Source organism: Sus scrofa, chromosome 9 (genome assembly GCF_054392235.1).
Source record: "Sus scrofa isolate SSC_HxYL_T2T_F1_AM1 chromosome 9, Sscrofa_HxYL_maternal_Yorkshire_Landrace_v2.0, whole genome shotgun sequence".
Taxonomy (NCBI): Eukaryota; Metazoa; Chordata; class Mammalia; order Artiodactyla; family Suidae; genus Sus; species Sus scrofa.
The window spans coordinates 95,677,361-95,704,036 of record NC_139391.1 but is presented as its reverse complement, the minus strand read 5'-3'; the positions used below and the strand labels follow the sequence as shown (position 1 = coordinate 95,704,036).

The following is a 26,676-nucleotide window of genomic DNA, read 5'->3' as shown; positions in this document are numbered from 1 at the left end:
TAAATCTTTCATCTCCAGATGATAAGGATTTTGAAAAATTTGAGTTGTCTTAGTAAAAGTTTTTAGACTTTAGGAGTGCCCGTCAGCAGAAAAGAATCCAACTAGTATCCATGAGGATGCGGGTTTGATCCCTGGCCTCGCTCAGTGGGTTAAGGATCCGGCTTTGCTGTGAGCTGTGGTGTAGATCGCAGATGTAGCTGTGGTGCAGGCCGGTGGCTGTGGTGCAGGCCGGCGGCTGTAGCTCAGATTCAACCCCTAGCCTGAGAACTTCCATATGCCGCAGGTGTGGCCCTAAAAAAAGCAAAAAAAACAAAGTTTTTAGACTTTGTTCTTTGAATGCTTTTAAGGAAAATATCAATAGTTTCCTGGTGGGTTAGAGCGAACGCCATGTCCTAGGGTCAGGAAGTAAGATATAGGATATTCGAAATTTTCTTTCACATACTGTATTCTAAGTGCTTGTTTCTGTGAAGTCTGTCCTGCTGGTGATGTTTTGACCCCCCAAACATGACAATGTTCTTGTGCAAACTGTAGCCACAACAGAAGACTTGGAAATAAATGGACTTTGTCCTTTGTGCACCTTTGCACATCTTTTTTGCTTTACTTCCCTATTGACAGTGTATTTGCTTCCCCTAAAATGCTTTCCCTCTACCTCAGGTGTTCACTTTGATACTCAAATTTTTAGACAGCTAGACAACCGTGAGCAACCGTAGGTATTTCTCTTTTTTTTTATAGTTCAGTAAATTTCTAATTTCCTAGAATGGCTGGTGGATATATTACTACAAATACTAAAATGCTCTGGTAAACTGAGAGTCGCCGTAAATATGTATGTAAATTATCGGTTTTCAATGAGTCAAAATAGTATTTCAATCTGTCTTTAAAATATAAAATATAAAGGCCTTATTTAATACGTCACAGAGTACATGTAGAATAGTTTATAATTACATGAATTAGATATTGGCTTAAATCTGTGTAGTCTCTTTGAAATAGGGTGAAGGTTGCTTTTGAAACACAAATCTAGTCTAACTTGTTTTTCTCATAAAAATACATTTGAGAAAGATAATAACTTTGTTCAGTTTTCTCTTTGTATTTTATCCCCCTAATATATACCTTTTAAGAACAAAGGCTGTTACTGCTGTTTTTCTATCTAAAGTGCTATAACCTATAATCTCTATAGTATAGTTTCTTTTGTTAGTCTGGTGCTGATTTTTGTTCCTGTAAACTTTTTTTTCATTTAAAAAGAAAATGCTCTTCTTAAAGCCTAAAGTTTTTAAAAGTACCATATTTTCTCAGTGCGTTTGGAGTCTATTGGCTGTTTAATAGTGTACTTCATTAGAAACATTGGTAATTTTGTCAGCGTTCAGCTGTATCTCCAGAAACTTGTTTAAATGTGTGATGTTAGTCAGGCATTTTTGGAGCAGCAAATTGAAAGAAGCCGCAGATTCTGAAAATTCTGGAGACAAGATACCATGTCAAAAGTGAGTTTGAGGAGTTCCCGTCGTGGTGCAGTGGTTAACAAATCTGACTAGGAACCATGAGGTTGTGGGGTTCGATCCCTGGCCTTGCTCAGTGGGTTAAGGATCTGGCATTGCTGTGAGCTGTGGTGACGCCGCTCAGATCCCGTGTTGCTGTGGCTCTGGCATAGGCCAGTGGCTACAGCTCTGATTGGACGCTTAGCCTGGGAACCTCCATGTGCCACAGAGCGGCTCAAGAAAAGGCAAAAAGACCAAAAAAAAAAAAAAAAAGTGAGTTTGATAGTTGAGTAATTTCAGCAAAACTATTGTTTCAATGTAACATCAGCAAATGAAATTACTTGAGACTCTGTTTAAGACAATGTCAAAAGATGGAAAAACTCTTTTTTTCTCTCCCTCTGTCTCTCTGCCTCTGAGATCTTATATGTCATCTACCCAGTTGATGGATTTAAAATGAGATCATCAGATGTTCTTGTCTGTATTTTAAAGTGCTGTGACCTTGTCCTCAAGCAAAATGTAGCATCTTATCAGAAAATGCAAAAAAAAAAAAAAAAAAAGTGACTTTTCTGTGCAAGTGTGTACTTCAGATCAAGTGTGAGGGGGGAATGCTACTGGATGTCGATTTGTTGAGTGTAATCACTGTATGTTAATCTCTGTTAGTGTGTTTCAAAGAAATCCTGGCTTCGTAGAAAGGGTGCAGGGCCACACAATTGCTGTAACTGACAAGTAGGTGTCTAAAGGGGATGTTCTTCAGGTGGGAGAAGTTTTGCCTTCAACACACCTGTAATTGCGCTTTTCCTTGTTTCTCCGTGCAGTCTTTCTCATTATAACCCCCCCCCCATTTCCCATTATCCTCCTTTTCTGCCCTTGGGGGCTTTCTTGCTCATCAATTGAAACCATTCTTTTCATTCTGTTTGCAGCCTTTTGCCTTGTACTTAAGGCTAGTAGTTGGCTGGTAGTCCTTCCCCTGAATCTCAGAAGTAAATATGAAATTAGAACTGGTAGGTAATGGGTGAACAGAAAGTGTTCCTAAAATATCTTGCAATCCCTAGAATATCTTCTAATAATATAAATGGTGACAGAAAATTACTTCGAGAGCAATCCTGTATCCTTTTCTGCTTCAGACTTACCGTTCTTGTCCGTTTTCATTATATAGGATACTTGGTGAATCTTCTAACTTTTCATTTAATCCTGTGAATGAGCTTCTTTTAGTGTAAAGATGAAAAGCACAAGTTAAAATTGCCCTTTGCCTGCCAGGTTGGATATTTATACTTAAATTCTCAGTCTAAAGGTGAAGAGTTTATTAGCGTTCCCTTGTGCCACAGTGGGTTAAGAATCCAGCGTTGTCCCTGCAGCAGCTTGGGTTGCTTCCATGGCGCAGGTTCGATCCCTGCCTGGGAAAAATCCATATGCTGCAGGTGCAGCCAAAATAAATAAATCAAGAAATAAAAGGCAATTTTCAGTTTTCTTTTTTTTTTTTTCCATTTTCAGTTTTCAAGTTACACTTCTTTAAAAAATGGAGAGTTAAGTGAATGAGTGTATGTATCAGGGCTCATAAGAGGTAGTAATTCTAACATTAAAGCATCTGGTACTTTTCTTCTTGCTACATCCCTTTCAATGTGTCTTAAGTAGACTTGCTATGAAGAAAGATGTCCATAGTGCTTGGAGCAAGTTAGATCCTCCCCACACCAGTTTTCTTCCTATCTTGCTTGATATCATATATTTTGTTTTGTGTAGCAGGCTTATGGATATAGATAGTAAATCCAGTGTCATGTGTTTTGTTAAAAAAACAGAGAGAACAAGGTGAAGATATTTTCATCCTAATTTTGGATCTTTTCTTAAGAGCTGAACATTAAAAAAAATAACCTTTTATGTCTTGGTTCAGTTTAATTCAAATTTGAAGGCATTGCAGAGCTATATTCATTCATCCCTGACAACTTTTGTGGAAAAGCTCAGATTCTGCTAGTGCTGATCGTCATATTACGAGTACACATCTCATAATTATTAGAACAGTTTACACTATTTGACAGTCTTCTAGGGAGGTTGTTTGTTCTTTTAAAAAATAATCAAAGACATGCACGGCAAATTTGTCTTCATCAGCACCTTCTAGAAATCCACAGTAGTGGGATCCGGAAAAAATTCACAATATTTACCTCTGCTTAAATGTACTTTTCCTGCTTAGGATAATTGAGAAACTTGAGAACCAGACCACTAGCCTTATTGTGTGTTTGAGTGCCTGAAAATTTTCTGTGTGTATAATTTATTTGTGATTAGGTAACAGAAAAAATTGGAACAGTGACTTAAGATATACATATAACTTCTCTGTCATGTGAAAATGAAAATAAGGAAATGCATTTCGGAGCTGGAAAGGCCACTCTGAGGTCAGCCAGGAGTGAGATTCCTTCCAGCTCTTGGCTCCAATGTTCGTAGAGTCTGATCTGCATCCCAAGAATCAGGATAACTGTAGCATCACAGTCCAAGGTGCAGGATGGAGCAGGTCAAAAAACACACCTGTTCACCACACGTGGCTTCTGCTTTTTTCTCACAGACCAAAACTTAATTGTGGCCACATCCAGCTACAAGTGAAGCTGGAAAATGTATTATCTAGTTTGGTTTAAAAATAACTGGAAAGCACTAGGCCCAAGAAAAATCAAAGTTTGATTCCTAAAGAAGAGGTAAATGGCATGTAATTTTATAAAGGGAAGCTTATGTGAGTTTGTTTTGATACTTGAGACCTGAGGCCATAATGACATATTTCTGTCTCTTCAAAGTAATATAAGCATATTATGATTTAAAGCACTGTATAATCACTTTTTTAAAGCCCAAAAAGTGGTTTGGATTAACTCTTATATTCTTCTCAGCAAATGAATATTGACACTAATTTCATGTATTTTTAATTCTCAAGATTCGCTTAACATAGCAGCACTTTTCTCATGTGTGATTTCAAGCCACTGTATTCATGCCTGAGAATTCTATGTCTTTCATTCCAAAAATTTCCCTGCAAGTTGTTAGAAATACTTTTCATAAAATAAACACACACCAAGAAATATTTCATGGCTTTGAAGACATTTTTTTAAACAGTAGCATAAATTAAATTCCATCCCCATGAGAGCAGGTTATGGTATATAATTTTCTATAATTATGTTATTGTACTCTTGGTGATATTTGAGAAGTCATATGTGCCTATTACATACCTGGTATGTGGGTCAAATTACTGTGAATCATGCCAACAGAAAAGTTGAAGGATGTTCTTTGGTTTGTGAGTAGTACATTTATTTTAAAACAAAACAGAGCTGACTTATTAGAACCATTTGAGACAAGACATTTATGTGAGTGCCCTTGGCCAAAAGGTAAACATATTTGGCCAGTGGTGGATGATACATGTTTGATGGCTTGTTTATCCAGATGGTACGCTGGTAGGTGATAACTGAGGGGAGAGACAGTGAAGACTTTGACAGGCAAGTCAATTCTGGGATTTAGGAAAGAGTGAACAAAATATAAGGTGACTAAAGATTTTCAGAATCTGATGTCTAATATGGAGAAGAAGAAGAGGAAGTGTTTTAGGATTTGACCTTTTAAAAAATTGTTTTCATCTCTGCCTTTATATTTCAATTTTTAAAAGTATAAATAAGTATAATTAGCCATTAAAACATCTTAAAAGCATTATGAATTTGTGGACCATCTTAATCCTTCCATGTGGTTGTCAGTTCTACATTTAGAAAAGCAAATTGGCTGATCTCTTATAGCTATTTGCTATTGCCAGGTGTTGGCTAGAAAATAGAAGCAAAATAACATTTGAGTCAGAATAAAGGAACTCCAGCACGCTGGCACATCTGTGGAAAACAACTTCATAGGGGCGTCTTTGGCAGTTCAAAACCAATTAAAAAAAAAAAATCAAATTTCTGTGTCTGGTTCATCTCCCTCTCCAAACCCTAGATTCCATGGCTTTCCTGCACTTGCTTTCCTTCCAGCCCGAATGCTGGATCCACACCTTGCGGAGAGCCTCATGCAGGGAGAGCCAGAGCTGGGGCTCAGCATACCTTGGGACTTAGGCCCTTCTGGCATGAACTTGCATCAACTTGGCAGTTATTCTCCTTTCTTATCTGTCTCAATGTCATCATCCCTCCCTCCTAGGGTGGCTGAAACCATCACAGGTCATGTGGGTGAGGCGTCTGGTACAGCACACACTCTATCGTCCCTAAGGGTAACTGATATGGTTATTTTCACAAACTGCCTACTGTCTTCCCTCTCAACCTTTCCTCTTGGGCCACCAAAACCACCACTAGCTTCCTGGGGCACAGTAAGGAACGGGTGTGGTTCAAAGCAAATTTGGGGCTCTCTGCGGCTAAAACGTATATGGGTGGTGGTGGTGGATGGGGGTGGGGTGGGGCAGAGGTTTGCTCAGACATTCACATGGATGGAATATTCATTAGGCTGGGGCTTTAAACTTCCCTCGGTGGTCCTTTCATGATCTCACCCATCAAATTCCAGACCCCTGTGGAAGTTGACTTTATCTCGGCCACAGCAGAGCACGGTGCTGAGATCATCATCATTTGCAACCAGACCTTTCTTTGTGACCCTAAACCTCAAGCCTCCCTTTCACCTGTGTGAGAAAGTCGCTATGTGACATTGGAAAGAACTCTAATGACTCTTCTGGAAACCAAAGCAAGGGCATGTCTGCTGTCAGTCACTAGTTGAAATACTTGTCCTAGAAATGTTTTCAAACAGAGGCAGTGCATTAAATTTTCTTGTATTGGAAGTGTTTGGTTTGTCTAAGATCTTGTGCCAGATTGCTTAGTTGTGTTTACTCTAAATTAGTTAAATTTGCAGAATATCTCTTTAATATATCTAGCAATCATGCCAGTTATTCGCTTTAAAGTAGGTGGTTGACCAATCCATTGCTAAACTTTGTTGAAAATAACTTCTCTCTAGTGTCCCTAAAATGTCTTTTAAACAGAAACAAAAAATAAATTAGTAAATACATAAAGTTTTATTTGAAATTCAGTGCTAATGACTCATAATGACCAAGGGGGGGGGGAATTAACACTCAGAATGGTGGAATATTTCAAGTTTTGAAAGAAAGCTGATAGAGATTCTTCTTAGTGTTTAGGAGATAAAAATATTGTACCTTGTTTACATTGACTGAAATATCAGTTATTGCTTGAAATAACCATGTCTGAGACTTCTAATTTAAGATTTAATGTTTAATTTTTCTTTGTTTCATGAAATTTTAGAATATTTAATTGACAAGCACTTAGGAACACAGTTTGTATCTTAAGAGTTCATTATATGATGTTCATCCTATAAGGTGCAGCAGTGCGGAGAGGTCAGTTACATTAGACTGAGCAACTCTTAGCACTGGATATTAATTTTGGTTGGTAGATGCTGGCAGATTGGTATTGAAAGCACCTTACCCTTGACAATCCCCACGCTCTCATCTGTACTGTTAAGCAAAATGATCCTTGTATTGATCATGAAGAAATTTGTCCTCCCAGCTCATTTGTGAGAGCAACCGCTGTTACTGATCAATGAGCTACACAAATGCAAGCAGAGTCTTTGGGGGAAAAACAGCCTGTTAGTTGGTGGGAGAGCTGACAATCAAAATACCCTTAGTTCCTTTAGTCTAACTGGAGTGTGCCTTAACATTTACCAAGAGGCATCTCTCTAAAGCCCTCAGACCAGGGACCATCACACAGCAAATTCAGTGGTCTTAGAATGCTTTGTCTCATGCACCTCCTATCAGAAATTTGTTTGTTTGTTTGTTTGTTTGTTTGTCTTTTTAAGGGCCTCACCCATGGCATATGGAGGTTCCCAGGCTAGGAGTCAAATCAGAGCTTTAGCCTCTGGCGTACACCACAGCCACAGCAACACGGGATCTGAGCCGCATCTGAGACCTACACTATAGCTCATGGCAACACCAGATCCTTAACCTGCTGAGCCAGGTCAGAGATCAAACCTGTGTCTTCATGGATGCTAGTCTGATTAGTTTCTACTGAGCCACGAGGGAAACTGCTCCTTCCAGAATCTTTTGATACTTATGATCTGCTCTCTTTTCCAGTCTTTCTTTCTGATACATTATTGTCTTCCAATTCTCCAGCTTTTTCTCTTTCCTCTTTTTAAACTCATCTTTATCCTGCTGTTTCCCAAATATGAACATCCACTCCAGCTCAGCCCTCAGCCCACTGCTTACATCTTCCCAAGACTGAATCTGAGAATTCATGTTATTCGCAACCACTCTCTTTATACACTTGCTCCCATAGTCATCTAGCCTTTTGAGCAAACTCTGATCTTTTATATTTTTGCTCAGTAGTTCCACTTAAAGTAACCTTGGGGGGGGGCTTAATCTCTAGAATATACAAGGAACTTATACAACTCAACAGCAAAAAAGCCAACAACCCAATTGAAAAATGGGCAAAAGACCTGAATAGACATTTTTCCAAGGAAGATGTGCAGATGGCCAACAAGCACATGAAAAAATGCTCAGCATCACTGATTATTAGAGAAATGTAAATCAAAACTACCATGAGATACCACCTCACACCAGTCAGAATGGCCATCATTCATAAGTCCACAAATAAAAAATGCTGGAGGGGATGTGGAGAAAAGGGAATCCTTCTGCACTGTTGGTGGGAATGTAAGTTGGTACAACCACTGTGGAGATCAGTATGGAGATACCTTAGAAATCTATACACAGAACTACCATATGATTCAGCAACCACACTCTTGGGCATATATCTAGACAAAACTTTCCTTAAAAAAGACACATGCACCTGCATGTTCATTGCAGCACTGTTTACAATAGCCAAGACATGGAAACAACCCAAATGTCCATCGACAGATGATTAGATTAGGAAGATGTGGTATGTATACACAATGGAATACTACTCAGCCGTAAAAAAGAATGAAATAATGCCATTTGCAGCAACATGGATGGAACTAGAGACTCTTATCCTGAGTGAAGTAAGTCAGAAAGAGAAAGACAAATACCATATGATATCACTTATATCTGGAATCTAATATAAGACACAAATGGAACCTTTCCACAGAAAAGAAAATCATGGACTTGCAGAGTAGACTTGTGGTTGCCAAGGGGGATGGGGAGGGAGTGGGATGGTTGGGGAGGTTTGGGTTAATAGATACAAACTCTTGCCTTTGGAATGGATTAGCAATGAGATCCTGCTGTGTATCACTGGGAACTATGTCTAGTCACTTATAATGGAACATGACAATGTGTGAAAATAGAATGTGTACATGTATGTGTAACTGGGTCACCATGCTGCACAATAGAAAAAAAATTGTATTGGGGAAATAACTTAAAAAAAAAAAAAACCAATAAAACTGTATTAGGTACACTGTGTAGAGAAATGGGAAAAGACCGGGGGGTGGGGGGGGGGGAGTAACCTAGGGAACCCAGGCTTGGTGCATTTAAAAGTAAAGTCATCTCTCTGCCCTTATTCTTCCTTTATCCCAGCTGACTTCCTGGATGCAGCAACCGGGATTTGCATCTCTTACTACTTCTCACCTTGAAAGTCTTCTTTCACTTGGCTTACCCTGCAAAGTGAGCCCCAGGCTCCTTAGTTCAGAGCTCAAAGACCCTCCAGGAACTGGCTCCAACCTACTTTTCTAGCTTTTCAGTTACACCCCATGACTTCTTCCATTACTGTATCACAACTGTACCACAGGCTAAGACTTACAAACTCATATCCACAGACAGTTCATGTGACGCCAGTCAGGGCAGAACTGTGCTAACCTGGGAAGGGCACCGTGCTTAAAAACACAACTCAGCTCTAGACCACAGTTGCCATCTGAGATGTGGACCTGGTGTTGCTAGAGCTCTGATTTTTAAATATCATCACTTAACAGAAATCACCTTTGAGGGCAAAACAGGGTTCAAAGGTCACAGGTTTATGACTCAGCCACAGATATGAAACTACACACCTCAAATAGGACTTGAACCTCAGGTAGGACTCCAATCCACAATCTTCCAGCTGAAACCACACAACTCTTCTGTCTCAGGACTTAATGAGGCTCAGGTTCTTTATGCCTTGGCACAGATGGAATTCAGTGCGTATTTAGCAGAGTGATAGGCAAGGGTAGATTTATTAATATTTTTTGTTTTTAAAGAGCTTGCAGGAAAGTGGGGTGTGAGAGAATAGTTATGTCCCAGGTCCTGGGCATGTTCCGAGGCCACCAAGTGAGGGGCCTTGGCTTCATGCAGAAAAGAATTCAAGAGCCAGCCATCGTAAAGTGAAGGCAGTTTATTGAAAGATACATTTCCATAGGCAGAATGTGGTCTGTCTCAGCAGGCTAGGGCAGCCCCAAAGTGTGGGGGTTTTTATGGACTAGGTAATTTCATAATCTGATGAGTGGGAGGATTATTCCAACTATTTGAGGGAAGGGGCAGGCATTTCCAGGAATTAGGCCACTGCCCACTTCCTAACCTTTTACATGGGCCTCAGAACTGTCCTGGTTACTGTGGCATGTCATTCAGATGCTCGTGTGTTATGACGAGTGCATAATGAGGTTTAAGGTCTTATAGGATGTTAGATCTTCTGCCGTCTTGGGCCTCATCTGTGTTGTAACCAGTTTTTGTTATATCCACAATGTCTATACCATTCTTTTAAAGGTTGTGCCGTACCCACTTCCCTCCTGTCTCAGACCCACGCCCCTATCCACTCCTTTGCTTGTATATTTCACCTCTTTCTCCACCAATTCTTCTCAGAAATTTCAGGATCATCTCACATGCCACCATTTGGCAAAACCTTCCCTGGCATATTGGTATTTCTCCTTCATCCCTCGTGACCTCTGTGATTGATACGGCTCGGTTGCAGTGTAACCTTGCTTAGTTCATCTCATGGGAGTCTCATTATGAGCCTGAAGCCCTGGATCAGCATCGTGCTTCCTTGTTCTCACCTCTAGTGCCTTAACAAATGCCTTATACAGAGTCAGTCTCAATACAGTTTGTTGTTGGTTGGTTGGTAGCACTTGGAGAGCTGAGACAGGACATAAATAATTTTACTTTAGGAAAATAGAGAACAGATAGGAGTTCCTGTTGTGGCGCAGCAGAAACAAATCTGACTAGGAATCATGAGGTTGCGGGTTCGATCCCTGGCCTTGCTCAGTGGGTTAAGTATCTGGCGTTGCTGTGAGCTGTGGTGTAGGTCGCAGACACGCCTTGGATCCAGTGTTGCTGTGCCTCTGGCCTAGGCCATCGGCTAGAGCTCCAATTCGACCCCTGGCCTGGGAACCTCCACACGCCACCGGTGCGGCCCTAAAAAGACAGAAAGACAAAAAAAAAAAAAAAAAAAAAGAACAGATGGTATTCATTGAGTACCTGATGTATGCCATGTTCTCCCGCCAGATGCATTAGCTATCCTATTCTCTTTAAGTCCAGCTACAATTCTACTGGGTATTGATGTGACATCCACTTTATGGGTGATACAGCTGAGGCCCAGAGAGGTAAGGTACTCTGCTCAATTCTATCCAGGTAGGAATCCAACTCTCTGATTCCCTTTACATGCTTTACACTATTTTCTGAGCCTCCCAGAAGACTTGGTAGAATTTTGCCTAGACACCAAAGAGTAGCTGATTGGAGCTGGGACAGCAGGAGCTCATGGGGCCTGTCCTCTATGTAACAACAGAGTGACCTGCAAATGTGACCCTATCCCAGTGCAGAGAAGATAAATCCGCTTTTAATACTCCATGCTCCTTCTAGTGACATGTATAAAGGCAGCACGTGGAATTAAACATAGCCAAGAATATAAAACTTCCTGGATTCAAATCATTCTCTCCTAAAGAAACCTGATGGGGTTCCAAACCAAACTTCACAAGTTAAAATGAAATCGGATTTCATTATTGGAAGTGTGCCACACACAGTCCCTGTCTATAGAAAGTTCCTATCAGTAAAGAGATGACGTTTCAGGTCTGATATAGAAACATCATTAAATGGATGAGCATATCTTACACAACCAATACCTAAAAATAAAACTAGATCTTAAGATTTGGCAGTCTAGGAATGGCTGAGCAGTTACTCTGGTGAAATTATACAAGTATGCAGGATGGCGTTCCCATCGTGGCGCAGCAGAAATGAATCCAACTAGGAACCATGAGATTGCAGGTTCGATCCCTGGCCTTGCTCAGTGGGTTAAGGATCTGGCGTTGCCATGAGCTGTGGTGTGGGTCGCAGACAAGGCTTGGATCCCGAATTGCTGTGGCTCTGGCGTAGGCCAGCGGCTATAGCTCCAATTAGACCCCTAGCCTGGGAACCTCCATATACTGTGGGTGTGGCCCTGAAAAAACAAAAATAATAATAATGATAATAATAATAATAATAAAATAGAATAAAAGTATGCAGGAGTGGAGTGAGTGCAGAAGCTGTGGTGAGCAGTTGCATTTTGAGGTCATGAATACTGCTTTTTGGAATGCAAAATACACTGAGAGAGAAGCATAGCTTATTGGTGGCATGGCACTTTAACCTATGATACAAATGTAAACATTACATTTTTTTTTGTCTTTTGTGCTTAATCAAATTACATGGTACATTTTGGCACTGCTTCTCAAAAAAATAATGGTCAGTTTAACATCCCAGGGCCAGAAATGGGCCCTTTCAAGTACAAAGCTTTTTTTTTGGCTTCTTGAAATAGAGGTTAAATATAGAGCATATTTTAGAGTGCCTTAAATTTCATTGCTTCTGCAGTAGAAATACAGGTGAAACAAAACTACTTACAGTACTTTAGGGAATATGAGTTAGTACAGAAATGTTGAATATTCATGTTACCTTACTTAGATTAAATGGCTCTAATTTGGCAGTAGTCTGTCAAAACTCTTTTCATTTGCTCTCTCGGTAATTCACTTTAATGGATGAGTGGTTTCATTATTGCAGTGCATTTTGCTTACGAGTGTTGAAAAATAACGGAAGTAGATTTGTATAATTGTTCCTAAGTCACGCTATACTCATTATGATTTCTAGACTTAAGGGTTTGTTTTTATGTTTTTGTTTTTCTTTACAAAAAATAAGCTTAGACTTTTGGAAATATTTAGATCATTGCCTTTAATTTGATTGAATTAACAGAACCCTATAGAAAGGGTCTATAACAAACCAGCTACCATTCTACCTGACACAACTCTGGGATGTTCTGGAAATGCTTGTGTTTTGCAAAATAAAATGGAAATTTTTAGTGCTTGATACACTGAAAAAGTGATGGTAATTTTTAAATTTATGCTTAAAAGAAAAATACATTCAAGTAAAGTCAAATAAAAATAGATAATTCTTTTCTAATGCCTTAAGGTTAAAACAATAGCAGATGATAGAGGAAAATTCTGTATTAGCATCATTGCAGCTGATTATAGACGTGCATTTTAGAGCCATTTCTGTCAAGGCTTTAGATTTTGACAGCTCGTTAATATATTTTATTTCAAGTTACATAGTTCTTAAAACTGTAGTAGCATTTGCCCTCTAGTTTTGATTGTTTTCAGTATGTTACTTTTCTACCATGAAGAGTAATTCCTGTATTTTAAACAGCCACTACAAAATGTTATATTATTTTGGGGAGAGGGGGTTTTCCCTAAAGGATAGCTGAATATTTTTGTCAGTGATGAGCCAAAAAAATTGGGATTAGATTTAGCAATTTATTTAATGAATAAAATTTCAAAGAAAAGTTTTTTGTATATTAATGCCTAGGTATTCATTAAGCTAGAAATCAAAACAAGTGTGTCTTTTTGTTCAGAATGTTACTCTATTTGGCAACTATAAATGTGTTTAAATGAAAGATTTTTTTATACACAAAGGCGCTTTTCTGCACAGAGTCTTCAATTACTATTAATTAAGCACTACATAAGGTAATAGATAATTACAGTGTTTTAATGTGGATGCCGGTGGATGTGCTAGTCTTTCTAAATGGCCATCGTTGGCTAATCGTCTTCAGAGGATCATTTATATAGCCATTGTGGTTCTAAAAATATCTCTAAATACCAATGGGACAGCCTTTTTTGAAGCATGGCTATTATAAAATGCACTTTTATTTGAAGTGTGTCGCTTTGATTGTATCACTCAGTTACTTTCATGTGCGGCAAAAAAATACCAATATGCTGAAAAAGAATAAAGGAAAGCTCTTCATATATATTGAAAATTTTCAGAACAATATGGTAGTTAAATAGAGAAGGATTTGAGTTAGAAGTATTGAGAGTCTGTTCTGTTCCTTAGGATTTTTAGCTATTCTGTTCATTAGGTTTTAAACTGCAGATGTTTTTATGCATCCTCACGGTTTTTATTTTAACAAATATTTCTCTGGCAGAGAGATAATTAGGTAAATGCTGTTGAATATTAAATATGGCAGTATCGTAGGGGAAAATAAGCATTTCTGGGTCAAAGCCCTTAACAAAATATTTTCCTTTGTGCGCTGATTATTTGAATGGAATGCCAAATGGTTTTGCCACCATCCAACCAGACTCACTCAGCTCCTTATCTAAGGCTGTTCCAGAATGGAATGACTGCATATGTCAAAGTGAATGGTATTCTTTTTAACCTCAGCTTCTCATGGAGTAAATCTTGATCAGAGAATACTTTCAACCTTGTTAAATTAGCTAAGTGTGAGACTCCCAAAGAGTCTGAACCCAAATGTCACACCAAGGATTTTATATGCTGAGTTGTGTGAGGTTCTCCGTGGCTTCTCTGTATGGTTGGCTCCAATCTATAAGGGCCCATTGAAATCCCTAAATAGATTTGAGGCTACTCTGTGGTCCTTGCTGCCCATATCTAACACCAAATGCAAAAAAAACTTAATTTCTAATCAGACCAGAGAAGTTGAGGATTTTCATCAACCATATTTAGTACAGAGAAATTTTATAATTTGTGAACATTGCATTGCTTTGTGTTCACTTCCATCCCAGAGTGATAGTTTTCAAGATGGATTCCAGAACATCCTTGGAATTCAGACATTATGCCATTGTTGGATTTTAATTTCAACTGTTTAAAACGCTGTAATGAAAGAGACACAAAGTTTCAAATGATATTCCACATTTTTACTGTGATGATGAACTTGTGCTGCCAGGTTAGCAGGTTTTGAATAAAGCTTAGAATAAAGCTTCTCCTGCCTTTTTGTGCATAGATTTAAAACTTTTGTAAAAAAGGGACTAAATATGAGAGTTCCCAGCCCTGCTCTGAATGCAGGCTGTGCATGACCACTCATACTCAGTTGTTCAACCAGCCGCATTCACACAGTTTTCTTGTACTAGACTCAATTTGTGCCCAACAAGGCCCAGACATACCTGTTTGATAGTTTTTGCCACAGAGTGATAGTAGGTTAGTCTAGTGACTGTGCACATACCGCAGTGTGATACAACATTTTAAGTTTAGGCTTATTTTACATTTTAGGTGCCACTTGTCACATCATTTTTGTAGCAAGGAATACTGCTCCTTACCTAAAATGAATAGGAGACCCTGCAGTGGTGCAATGGGTTAAGTATCTGGCATTATCTCTGGGCGGTGTGGGTTCAATCCCTAGCCTGGCACAATGGGTTAAGGATCTGGCATTGTGCAGCTGTGGCTCAGATTCAACCCCTGGCCCAGGAACTTCCTTAAGTTGTGAGTGTGTCCAAAAAAATAAAAAATAAAATGAGTAAGTATCTTTGAAAAAATTCCCTTAATACTCATTTATTACACCTCTGGTTCATTTTAATTAAGGGCCTCTTGCAACTAGAAAGCAAGATTTCTTTTTGTTAACTAACAGCATTTGCAGCCACTTACCTGTGTAGATCAGGATTATCTTGATATTTTGTAGCATAAACAAACTGTGGAACCATTCGATCTAGCAATCCCACTCATGGACATCTATCCAGAGAAAACCATGACTTGAAAAGATACGTGTACGCCAGTGTTCCTTGCAGCACTGTATGCAATAGCCAAGACATAGAAACAACCCAAATGCCCATGACAGAGGGGTGGATAAAGAAGAAGTGGTACATATACACAATGCAATAGTACTCAGCCATTAAAAGGAAAGAAATATCGGCATTTGCAGCAACATGGGTGGACCTAGAAACTATCATGCTAAGTGAAGTTAGTCAGACAGTGAGACACCAAAGTCAAATACTATCACTTACATGCGGAATCTAAAAAAAGGACATGGAGTTCCAGTCGTGGCTCAGTGGTTAACGAATCCAGCGAATCCAACTAGGAACCATGAGGTGGTAGGATCAATTCCTGGCCTCACTCAGTGGGTTAAGGATCCGTCATTGCCGCGAGCTGTGGTGTAGGTCACAGACATGGCTTGGATCCCACATTGCTGTGGCTCTGGCGTAGGCCAGTGGCTGCAGCTCTGATTAGACCCCTGGCCTGGAAACCTCCATATGCTGCGGGTGGGGCCCTAGAAAAGACAAAAAAATAAATAAAAATTAAAATTAAAAAAATTTTAAAAGGACGCAATGAACTTCTTTGCAGAACAGATACTGGCTCATGGACTTTAAAAAACTTAAGATTTCCAAATGAGACAGGTTGAGGGGTGGGGGGATGCACTGGGGATTTCGGATGGAAATGCAATAAAATTGGGTTGTGATGATTGTTGTACAACTATAAATGTAATAAAATTCATTTTAAAAAACATGGAAATAAATTAACCCCTGCTGCTGATACAGACTATAGGTGCAATTCACAGCCAGAGTTAAATGCTGAAATTTAATTAAAAAAAATTTTTTTTTCAGAGTTTTGTTTTCTTAAACATGGCCTTTTGTTTCACACTGATAACTTTTAGAGTAAATGTTGCTGGTTATTGCTAAAATTCTGGAATTTTTCCAGTCTTCAAAATAGAGCTGTTGAGTTCCACACTAGGCAGTTCTTTCTACTTATACATTTTTAGCGTAAGAGAGTATCAATGCTATTGAGTATACATGCTCACTCTTCTTACAATTTATTACTATTTCAGATAAGCTAAAACTTTGATATCCAGAATGTAAAAGATACAGAGGTTAAATAATATAGTAAAATGATTTTAAGGTAAGGAGGGTAGATAAAGACTCCTCTGGCAAAAGGTCTACTTTGCATTCTGAATATAAATCTTCTGTCATTTTGGAAATTATATTGGAGGTCAGTTTGCTTGTTCAGCAGTCCCATATTATATATAACTGGACTTTTCAAAAAACACTCAAAGAGGCAATAAAAATGGAACCTGTTTTTGTTGGTTGAAGAGGTGGAAAAGGAATTAGGAAGGAGTTTGTTTTGATCCATTTTACCTGCTCTCTGTGTTTAACTGGCCTTAGCTCTGTCTCTCTTCACCACAGTAAGTCACTCAGGACTTTCCCAGCTTCTTACAGATGCTTTTGAGAGATAGAGGTGAATGGCCTTGGCACCTGATGTGTGTCCTCTGGATTTTATTATCCATTGTTCTTGCCCTAGACTTAGGTAAATGGGTTTAGAAAGTATTTATTAGAACATGTAGGCTTTTTCCCGGTAGGACTGCAGTTGCATACCTCAGAAAGCTTATAAAATGTATTTTTACAAGCACATTTTTTTATGCATTGGTTTTCCATAACATCTATACCCATAAGTATAGATGATGTTTTAGGGAAGAAAAAAAGATGAGAAAATTATATGTTTTGAGAGCCTTGCAATAAAAAGAATTTTTTTTAATGCTTGAGGCATTCTATCTAAAGAGTTTTTAAAAATAACTCCAATAAATAACATATTTTGTGTCTAAAATTCTTCTAACCTCACACCTCCCACTGCCACCCCCCGTTTATTTTATTTCTGCTGTGCACACTGTTCTGGGGCCTGAATAAGCAGCTGCCCTTCTTATCACGGGATTTGCTCACCTTGTGTTTGTTTTCCTTTCTTGCAGATACCCTCCTTGATGACTTCCTTCTCACGTACACGGTCTTCATGACAACCGACGACTTGTGCCAGGCACTGTTGAGACAATATCCTTCATTAACCTCAGGATGCTGTGTCGGCTTCCTCTTAGACAGATGTCTCATATTAGGAATTAACTGCCTTTCTTAATTTACTCCACCCCTCAGTAGAGTGTGGCTGTGTTAAATATTAATGTCATGATAGCCAAGGTAAAAGATGAAATGAGACAGAAGAGGCAGGGGGAACTGGAAACACAGAGCTGCTGTTTTCACATTCTGTGTCATGGGTAAATTGTGTGTCGATACTAGGTTTTCTTCAAACCTGTGTCTCAAGACTTCAGAGATGAATTTGGCATGCTGGGTAAAACGCCAGAGTCAAGAGGTTGAGTCAAGGATTGGCAATAAGTGAACTTACAAGACAGTCAGTCAGTTAGGGTTAGACCACTTGGGTGGGCAAACATACCTACTGATACTGTGTTTCTGGGCAAGCACCCCAGAGGAGATGAGACGAGGATTCCCCACATGGGAGGTCTTACCATATCATCAGCTGTCATCCTTTCAGTGCTTTGTCAGAACACGCTCTCTTAGGAGCTCTCTTAGGATGATGGATGTGATTAGAAGGTTAATGACCAGTTAAGGAAGCTTTAGAATCGTATACACTAACTAGAAGAGATGCACCAGATCAAAGACTGGAAGGTCAAGCCAAGGAAATATTCTCAAAGTTTCCAGATGAGTGTCTTGCCTCACAACATTTAAGGAAGAGTTTTTTCTTTTTCATTAGTCAAGCCATGATAGTCACAAGAAAAGCAGAAAAGAACATTTGCATAAGTGGAAATAATGCAAAATAAATCTTTGTATTATGCCTCTCAAGAGAAAAGCTAGAAGAGATAGATACTTTAACAGATTCTTTATGTGCTTGCCTGAGTTCGTTTCACAGGTAGAACTCAGATGTCCTTAATGTACTTTTGCAGGTTGCAGAGACCGTGATTGAATTATGCTTTATTTACAAAGCCTGATAGAGAATTTTATTCCTATTTTGCAATTATCTATCAGCTTTAAAGAATATAGAATCCTGTCCAGTAACCCCAGAGTCTCTCTCTGTTTGGCATCATAGCATTTTCGATTTCTAGCTAACTTTTTATTGTGTCCCAGATACTCAGAAATGATGATTTAGCGGGGCAAAAAACCTTGTTTGTTTTGGAAAGCACCAAGCTTCTGTGCCATTCCTAAAGCTTTAAGCCAGGTTACCTTTGAGGTTGTTATTCTTGTATAATTTTAACAGCATAGTTAACACATAATCATTGTATATAAATTAGGGAATGCTTATAAGTATAATAAAAATAATTCATGTTCTCTGAAATTTCATCACCTTAAGAAGCCACTGTTCACTATCAATATATATCTTTCCAGGTAATGAATATTTAAATAAGCATAATTAATAGAAATGAAGCATCCTAACATAATTCTTTTCTTACTTTCCTACTCAACAGTATATTGTGAATGTCCTGTGTCAGTAAATGCACTGCTGGGCCATCAGTTTTATGGCTACGGAAGAGCCCGTTAAATGGATGTACAATAGTTTATTTGCCTGTCCTCAATAGTCAAAGCATTTAGGTTATTCCAATGTAATATTTCTTTCACTCCAGTAAAAGTGAACATTTTTACTTACATTTGCACTTATCCAACTCTTTTTTTTTTTTTTCAAGTAAATCCCTAGGGGTGGGCCTTTGAATCCTGTCACAAATTAGGCTCCAGAAATCTGTGCTCATTTGGTGCTACTTGAGAATGAGAATTTCTGAGGATCAGAGTTTACCTGGCCTAGTTCCAATCTGTGTCCACCTGTGTAGTGAGGCCACATCTCTTGGAGCCACCCTTGCAATTAACAGGCCCCATCAGATCTCTTTGGGGTGGCATTAACCCAGCTGCCTGTGGAACTGCGTCAGCAGCTGTGAATTCAACTGTCCAATCCTTATCCTCACAGCCCACCCCCAAGTGTATATACATCATTTTCCTGGGTTTACTTTGCTATTCTCAGTGCACACAATTTACTCTCCCTACACATACTCTTTTTTTTCCTGTGTATTTAGATACTTGGAGATTTTTTGGAAAATGTGCTTTAGCATATCTTGTGAGAACCAGAATAAACAGATCGCTGCATATTTTTATTTGCAACAATGTAATATTCCGTCTTAACCATGGGCACCTATTCTGCTAAGAAGTATCAAGGCAAAGAAGAAAGCTCCGATGTTCCTTGCCGGAAACGTAAGGTCTTGCATCTTGTTTCCCAGTGGATTGCTCTCTACAAAGACTGGTTACACGAAGATGAGCATTCAAAAATGTTTCTGAAGGTAATGTAAAACTTGCAGTTATCTAGTTATTCTTTGATGCCAAATGACTGATTGTCAGTTATACATTTCAAAAATCTCATTTGTGGGTGACCATCATCCAACCAGTTTATAATATTCAAGTTATGATTCAGAGCAAGTATTGATTGGTTTTGATTTCTGAAGCCTGATAGTCCTTACATAGATATAAAACTTTAACTGAAGTCATTCAATGTGAATAAATGTAAAAGGCATGTTTCACAGCCACTCATTATGGTTATTTATTTTATATAAGTCATGGGAGTTTTCATTGCAAAGGAAATAATTAAGGAAGGTAAAATAAAACATACTTTAAAACTTGATGCCATTAGGTATGTTGAGATGTATTATAAGTTTAAACTAACTAATCCTATGTCTGTAATAATGGGATAGAACAATATTTATCATTTAAAAAACTATATTGGCAGTGTATATATACTAGAAACCTTTTCAGGACGTGGTGCATTTTGAGAAATTAAAGCAATAGTAACTTGTAAAATAGATAGTAATCTAGATTTCCACCTGAAATTAAATAAACTGATATATTTGACTAATCATTAATAGCCTGCACTATCTTTTCAACAAAGATGATTCTCTGGAGATGGTTTATGGACAGTTGGACTCCTCTGGCCAACCAAACCATTTTAGCTGTGCAGGTTAACACAGAGAAGGGGTAGGAGGGGATTTGAGCAGGAAAGTGTTCTGTTTCCGAATAAGCAAGTGTCTACACTGATTCTGCCTTTCATGAAAGAAATCCCTTTGATTTCAAAATTCAGATATCATTTAGACATCCAGTTAAAAACTGGTTTAACCAAGTCTTTGACTAAACTAATATTATTTTCAAAACAACTGGGTAGTTGGTTGATGTAGTTGATTTTTTTCCCTCCCGAATGATGATGTGGATATTATTTTGAAAAATAAAGACTAGGTGCAGAAATCTTGAGTAGTGAGCCAGAGCTCTCTTAAGCTTCCAGCATTCCCACCTAGAGCCCCTAACAGCTGTCAGAGAGCCACACCTGTTGAGGGAGGTGGCGAGAAGGTGGTACCCTACTCAGGATCTCATTGGTACCTGGTTTAACTCCCTGCCTTGTTCCGGGTACCATTATTTTCTTGAGGAGGTTCACCACTGTATAAATTGTAATCCTTACAAAATAGGCATCAAACCACTGAAGCTACCGTTTTCTTCTCCCCTAGACCATATACAGGAATGTGTTGGATGATGTATACGAATACCCAATACTCGAAAAAGAACTGAAAGAATTTCAAAAGATACTTGGAATGCACCGTCGTCAGTAAGTATTTCATTTTCCTCATCACAGTTAGTGAAAGACAGCAGCACCCAGTGTGAAGGAATTCGGGGGTGTCTCACACAGCTCATTCTGAACATTCTGAATCCAACATTGATCTTGATTCCTTAGCTTTCTTGATAGTAAATATATATTTTGTTTTTATATCTCAAAATGAACACTCACTCAGTCAAGCTTATTGGCTGTTTCATTAACCCTGTTCTATATACTAGAAACAAACATGACAACCTGAGTACATAAGAACAATTATTTACTAAATTATTATTTAGTTTTAAAAGTGTAAATATGTAACTCATCACTTGGGGGGCTTATAGCTCTCTCGTGGGATAAGAAAAAAAATAGTTATATAAATAGGTCCCAGCAAGCCATGGAGCTTGCTTGCTTGCTTGCTTTTCTTTTGTCTTTTTAGGACCATACCTGTGGCATATGGAAGTTTCCAGGCCAGGGGTCGAATCAGAGCTACAACTGCCAGCCTACACCACAGCCACAGCAACGCCAGATCCAAGCCACATGTGTGCACAGCTCATGGCAACACTGGGTCCTTAACCCACTGAGTGAGGCCACAGATCAAACCCATGTCCTCGTGGATCCTAGTTCTTTACCACTGAGCCAAACAGGGACTCCCCATGGAGCATTTTAAAAAGCTTAATTTATGGATTCTCTGAAGTTTCTTTATCAAATTAGAAAGATTAAAGGAAAGTATTTACTCAGTGGCTTTTGTCATGTCTGAGTATCCCTGAGGTATCCATTATTAATCTTTCAAATTGCCAAAACCTGACTTTACTCTGATTTACCATTAACTTTTCTTAGTAATTTTGGTAAATGAAATTATCAAGTCATTATTCAATTTTCAGATATAGCTGCAGAGTTAATCTGAAGGGAAAAAAATGTTCTCTGATTTAGTTTCTGCTTTTTAAACATGAAACATCTGTTATCAAGTTGTGAAAAAGCTCTGTTAAGATTTCAGCAGGCACAAATGCACTTCTCATAGAAAATAGTAATTCAGGCCTTTCAGGTTATTGATTTGAGATTTAAAGCCTGACTTAATTTTAGCAAATGGAGATCCTATTGCAAATTAAATGGCTAGATAAATAATTTAGGGAGCAAAGAAATCATGTGTAAGCCTTATTCCCCAGTCATGAAAATCACACATTCACCAATCCAGAAATGAGGTATAAGGTGTTGGAAATGAATGTTGTGAATTTTGGTGGCCTTCTTTTATCACAGACTGTGCTATAATAAATTTCCATAGCCTAAGAAATCATGAAAATATGAATAAACAAATGAAGCAAAAATGGAAAAAGAAAGCTTTACGTCAAAATAATCCCCTGCATGGAAGTTGATCTATGCTATAAGGCGGGACTCCTTACAATTGGGAAATTTTAATTCTGGCTTAATACACATTTAAATGCATTAAATACATTAATGGAATTTAATACCTTCCATTAAAAAGACTTACATAAAAATGAGAAACAATGCATTTAGTAAGAATATTATCTAAGACATGCTTCTTTCCTCTTTGGTTTAAGATAATGAAATCTCTTTAGTTTCTGGAATAAGATTTGAGCTGAGCCCTTAGAGGATGTCCCCCAGTTCCACCACACATAGATACATCTTGGAAAAGATCTGCCTTGGCTGGCTTATTTAGCCATACAAATAACAGTATTTTCACCTAAAATCTATCAAAATGTGAGAACCGAGTTTCTGTAGAGTGAATAAATCCAGTTCTCCCCTCACTACTCACTTCCTGTGGGTAAAAAACAAAATATAGTGGTTGAATATATTTCTTTCCCCCCTGGTTCACTGAATTCCAGAGCCCACTGTCAGCTGAATTTTACACATCATAAACTAATGAATACTGAGTGTTTTATCTTTGTGAAAAGCAAAAACCTCTGCCCAGTACCCGAAAAGTAGTCTCTGTGACAATCACTGCATTATTCTGAGTTCGAGACAAAGACTAACTTCTTGTCCTTTGCCTTTCAGCACTGTGGATGAATATTCACCACAGAGGAAGGTAAGGCAGACCCTTCTCTGTGACATGGGGTGATCTGGTTTAGGGACCTGGACCTGCTCCACTTGGCATTTCTTCATAATTAAAATGAATGCTGCCTGCAGCCGAGCAAGTGGAGGCAGAGTGAGCAGGGGCTGCAGCTTGCCTGCCCACTCCTGCGTCACTTTGAATTTCCCTGTGCTGGTGCCCATCCATTTTCAGCCAGGTGCCCTTGACTTTATGACATTTTGCATTTTTTTGGTGCATTTGGGAGTCTCAGAGTTTCCCCATTGTTCTCAGAATGATATAAATTTGATTTTTTAATCATTCATGTCAAAATAGGAAACAATCTATGCAAGACTCTTGACTGCAAGAGTAAGGAAGCCTTTTGTAAGACAAAGGTTTGCACTTTTCAACCTAACAGAAAGAGAGGTGGTAGCAAGAAGGAATGTGTTTCCTGTTCATCTTTCATTCCCCCCCCCCCGCTTTTTAGGGCCGCACCCAAGGCATATGGAGGGTCCCAGGCTAGGGGTCCAGTTGGAACTGTAGCCACCAGCCTATGCCACAACCGCAGCAACGTGAGATTCGAGCCGCATCTGCAACCTACACCACAGCTCATGGAAACACCAGATCCTCAGACCCACTGAGCAAGGCCAGGGCTTGAACCCTCATCCTCATGGATCGTAGTCAAGTTTGTTAACCACTGAGCCACAATGGGAACTCCTTATCTTTTGTCTTGAGCGGGTAAATGCAAAATGAGATGCCAGACACCACTTTTGTAGAACCTGATTAATCAGGAGATGAATAACAGTAGTGAATCCTGTCCCTATGAAGCCAGTCACTGTGCTACAGCAGAGCTATGAAACCGTCTCACAGTGCCTTTATCCAAAAGCAAGGTTGATGCTAGGACAACGTCTTTCTGAACACAAGAAGCTGTAGATGTTTGTAGTAGCCAGAGGTTAAGAATCACATTGAGGATTTCCCTGGTGGCATAGTGGGTTAAGGATCCAGCATCAACACTTCTGTGGCACAGGTTCAACTCCTGGTCCAGGAACCTCTGTTCGCCATGCATGCAGCCCCCCCCACAATAATAATTTTTTTTTTTTTTTTTTTGTCTTTTGTCTTTTTGTTGTTGTTGTTGTTGCTATTTCTTGGGCCGCTCCCACAGCATATGGAGGTTCCCAGGCTAGGGGTTGAATCGAAGCTGTAGCCACCGGCCTACGCCAGAGCCACAGCAACGCGGGATCCGAGCCGCATCTGCAACCTACACCACAGCTCACGGCAACGCTGGATCATTAACCCACTGAGCAAGGGCAGGGATCGAACCCACAACCTCATGGTTCCTAGTCGGATTCGTTAACCACTGCACCACAACAGGAACTCCAATAATTTTTTTTTTTAATCACACCAATATTCTCCAGCACATTGCAGGAACTCATTATGGGGGCTTTTCCCTTCCACTGGCCTTAGCCACAGTCTGCCTTGTTGCTCAGACTCTCCACCTCCACATGCATTAATTGAGGCAACTCCCAGTTTATCCCTCTAAGATTGGATGGGTGAATTTCATATTTTAAAAAAAAAAATTGGCATGCTCTTTTGGAACATGTCACAAACAGCTGTGGTTTTCCAAAGGGCAGGAATACATTCATTCATTGTTCTCATTCTCCTTGCTAGCAGAATAAAGCCCTTTTCCACCAATTCAGTCTCAAGGAGAACTGGCTGCAGCACAGAGGAACTGTGACGGAAACAGAGGAAAGTGAGTATGACGTGAACAGGGGTCTGGGGCAGGCGGAGTAGCAGCTGATCACCCTTCTCCTCCAACCTTTAACACACCAGCCTGCCTTTAACCATTTCCAGCTGCCACACCCCTCTGACCAGCACCTTAGCATCCAAAATGATGGTTTTTCTTCTCTTGCTGGGTGCATTCCAAGTTTTCGTTATTGTAGAATTCTGCTCTAAGGACCAAGGACATTTTTTATTGGGGAACCTAGGAAAGAAGACTGCAAAGAGCCCCCTGCATTCTTAGGGAGCAGTGCCAAATGGACTGGAAAGGCACCCTTTTCCCCGCGACCACCATTTCCCTTCCTCTGTCAGCCCATTGCCTATGACTGGCAAGTCCTCAAAATCCACCGCACAGGGCTTTGGCTGAGGCGGTCCGCAGGACTGAGAGAAGACAATCTTGGAAGGAATGATGAAAGGAAGGATATGCGATAGACATGCTTCCAAGGCAAGGCTGTGCTGGGCAGTGGCATAAGTCCTGTGTGTCCTCAGTGCTAGTGCCAGAAGGGCTCTTGACCCGCCCTGAGAAGGGCTGCTCCTTCAGTGCAGGGAGCCCCTTTGCTTCGTCAAAGCACCTTTGCTATGTCACTGTGTTATAAGGGAGCAGGAGGTGGTTCCCTCCTGTTTGGATAAAGGTCAGGAGTCAGGTGCAGAGCTGGGAAAAGCTCAGAGCGATCAAGATGTCCACAGCTTTATGATGGGGAGACTCTCTTTTACCTCGCCTTTCCCGACGGTACTGAGATGCTACGTGTGGACCAGAAATATTTGCTTTACTTCTTGAAAGATTAACCCACAATGTGTCACAAGGACACCTCCTCTCTTCCATTGTTTGTGTATAAGTTGCTGCTCACGGTGGTCCTCGGCGGGTCATCCTAAGTGTCACCTGTTCCAAGTGGAGGAACAAGGGAAACTGCCTTGGCTCCTCATGTCTCAGTCGCTGACCTTCCTTCCCCATTTGTCTTACAGTTAATTGCATAATTTTCCCAGCTGAGTGTCGCAGAGTCTGAACATTTCAAGCCCCCTGCCCCAAGCCACTTTTTGTTCATCGTTTTATTAAGCAAGCTGGAAACTTTGCTCACATTGCATAGTGTGTAGATCTTTGCCTTGCTCAAAAATTCCATCTTTCTGCAGAAGTGGAAAAAAAAAAAAAGGGCTTTTGTCTCTCACAAGTCTGTTGACAACACATTAAACAGCTATTTGTTAGATGCTATAGTTTTAGTGACACACTCAGCCAAACCCCAAACGAAATATTGTCGGTGCCTCTTGGTGGCGTGTTTACTTTGAGATTTATTCTAGTAAGCCCACAGTTTGTCTTTTGCTTCATTTGCATTTCTGTGAAAACATCCCTGGGTTTATTTTTTTAGTGCCTTTTAAACTGCATATGAAATTTCTCTAGGAGCTGCATTTTTTTTTAAGCAATCCAGAAAAGAAGAATTTCTAAGTATATTATTGTCCTTCTGTTGTTTCTAAAGAAGCTAGTGTTTTATGCATTCAGAAGGGCTGATATAAGAAACAAATAATGTGTGTCAGTTGTATCCATCACTACTAAAAGTTTCTGCTATCAAATCATCAGCGTTTTCCCTGGGCCCATTTACCCTGACAGTGCTGATGTCCTAGTGATAATGCCTAGCACCACAGACAAGACAAAGGAAATTAAAAAGGCTGGAGATATGACATCCATTTGGAAACTAAACTCACTACTACCTTGAATGGGGAGGGGGAAGGGGGAGTCATTCGTCAGTGATCAAGAAGGCTGAAGCCAACATCCATGGCAAGTGATGGATTTTTAGATAAGCTTATGAGAATTCTAATAACCAAATGTGATGTTCTTGATTGAGTCACCGTGACCGTCTAGAGGTGAAATGTAGGGTAAAAATGTACAAGTTAGACATTTTCATAGACAGCGTGGGGAGATCTCAGTAACGCTC

General features: G+C 39.5%; 1 protein-coding gene across 31 annotated transcripts in view; it reads left to right on the top strand.

Moving 5' to 3' along the window:
• RAPGEF5 (Rap guanine nucleotide exchange factor 5) overlaps window positions 1-26,676 on the top strand; it is a 434,425-nt gene that overhangs the window by 366,663 nt on the left and 41,086 nt on the right. For 18 of the 31 annotated variants that reach the window (XR_014816836.1, XR_014816835.1, XR_014816833.1 and 15 more), the window contains 5 exons: window positions 17,300-17,378; window positions 19,513-19,657; window positions 20,867-20,964; window positions 22,963-22,993; window positions 24,647-24,725. Coding sequence is in view for 19 of the 31 variants with exons in the window: in XM_084978470.1 (XP_084834596.1) it covers window positions 17,300-17,378; window positions 19,513-19,657; window positions 20,867-20,964; window positions 22,963-22,993; window positions 24,647-24,725 (432 nt within the window). In the remaining 12 variants the exon portion in view is untranslated. Of the gene's footprint in view, window positions 1-17,299; window positions 17,379-19,512; window positions 19,658-20,866; window positions 20,965-22,962; window positions 23,583-24,244; window positions 24,726-26,676 lie in introns of those variants that run through there. The other 13 variants (XR_014816834.1, XR_014816832.1, XR_014816837.1 and 10 more) reach the window with 2 other exon arrangements.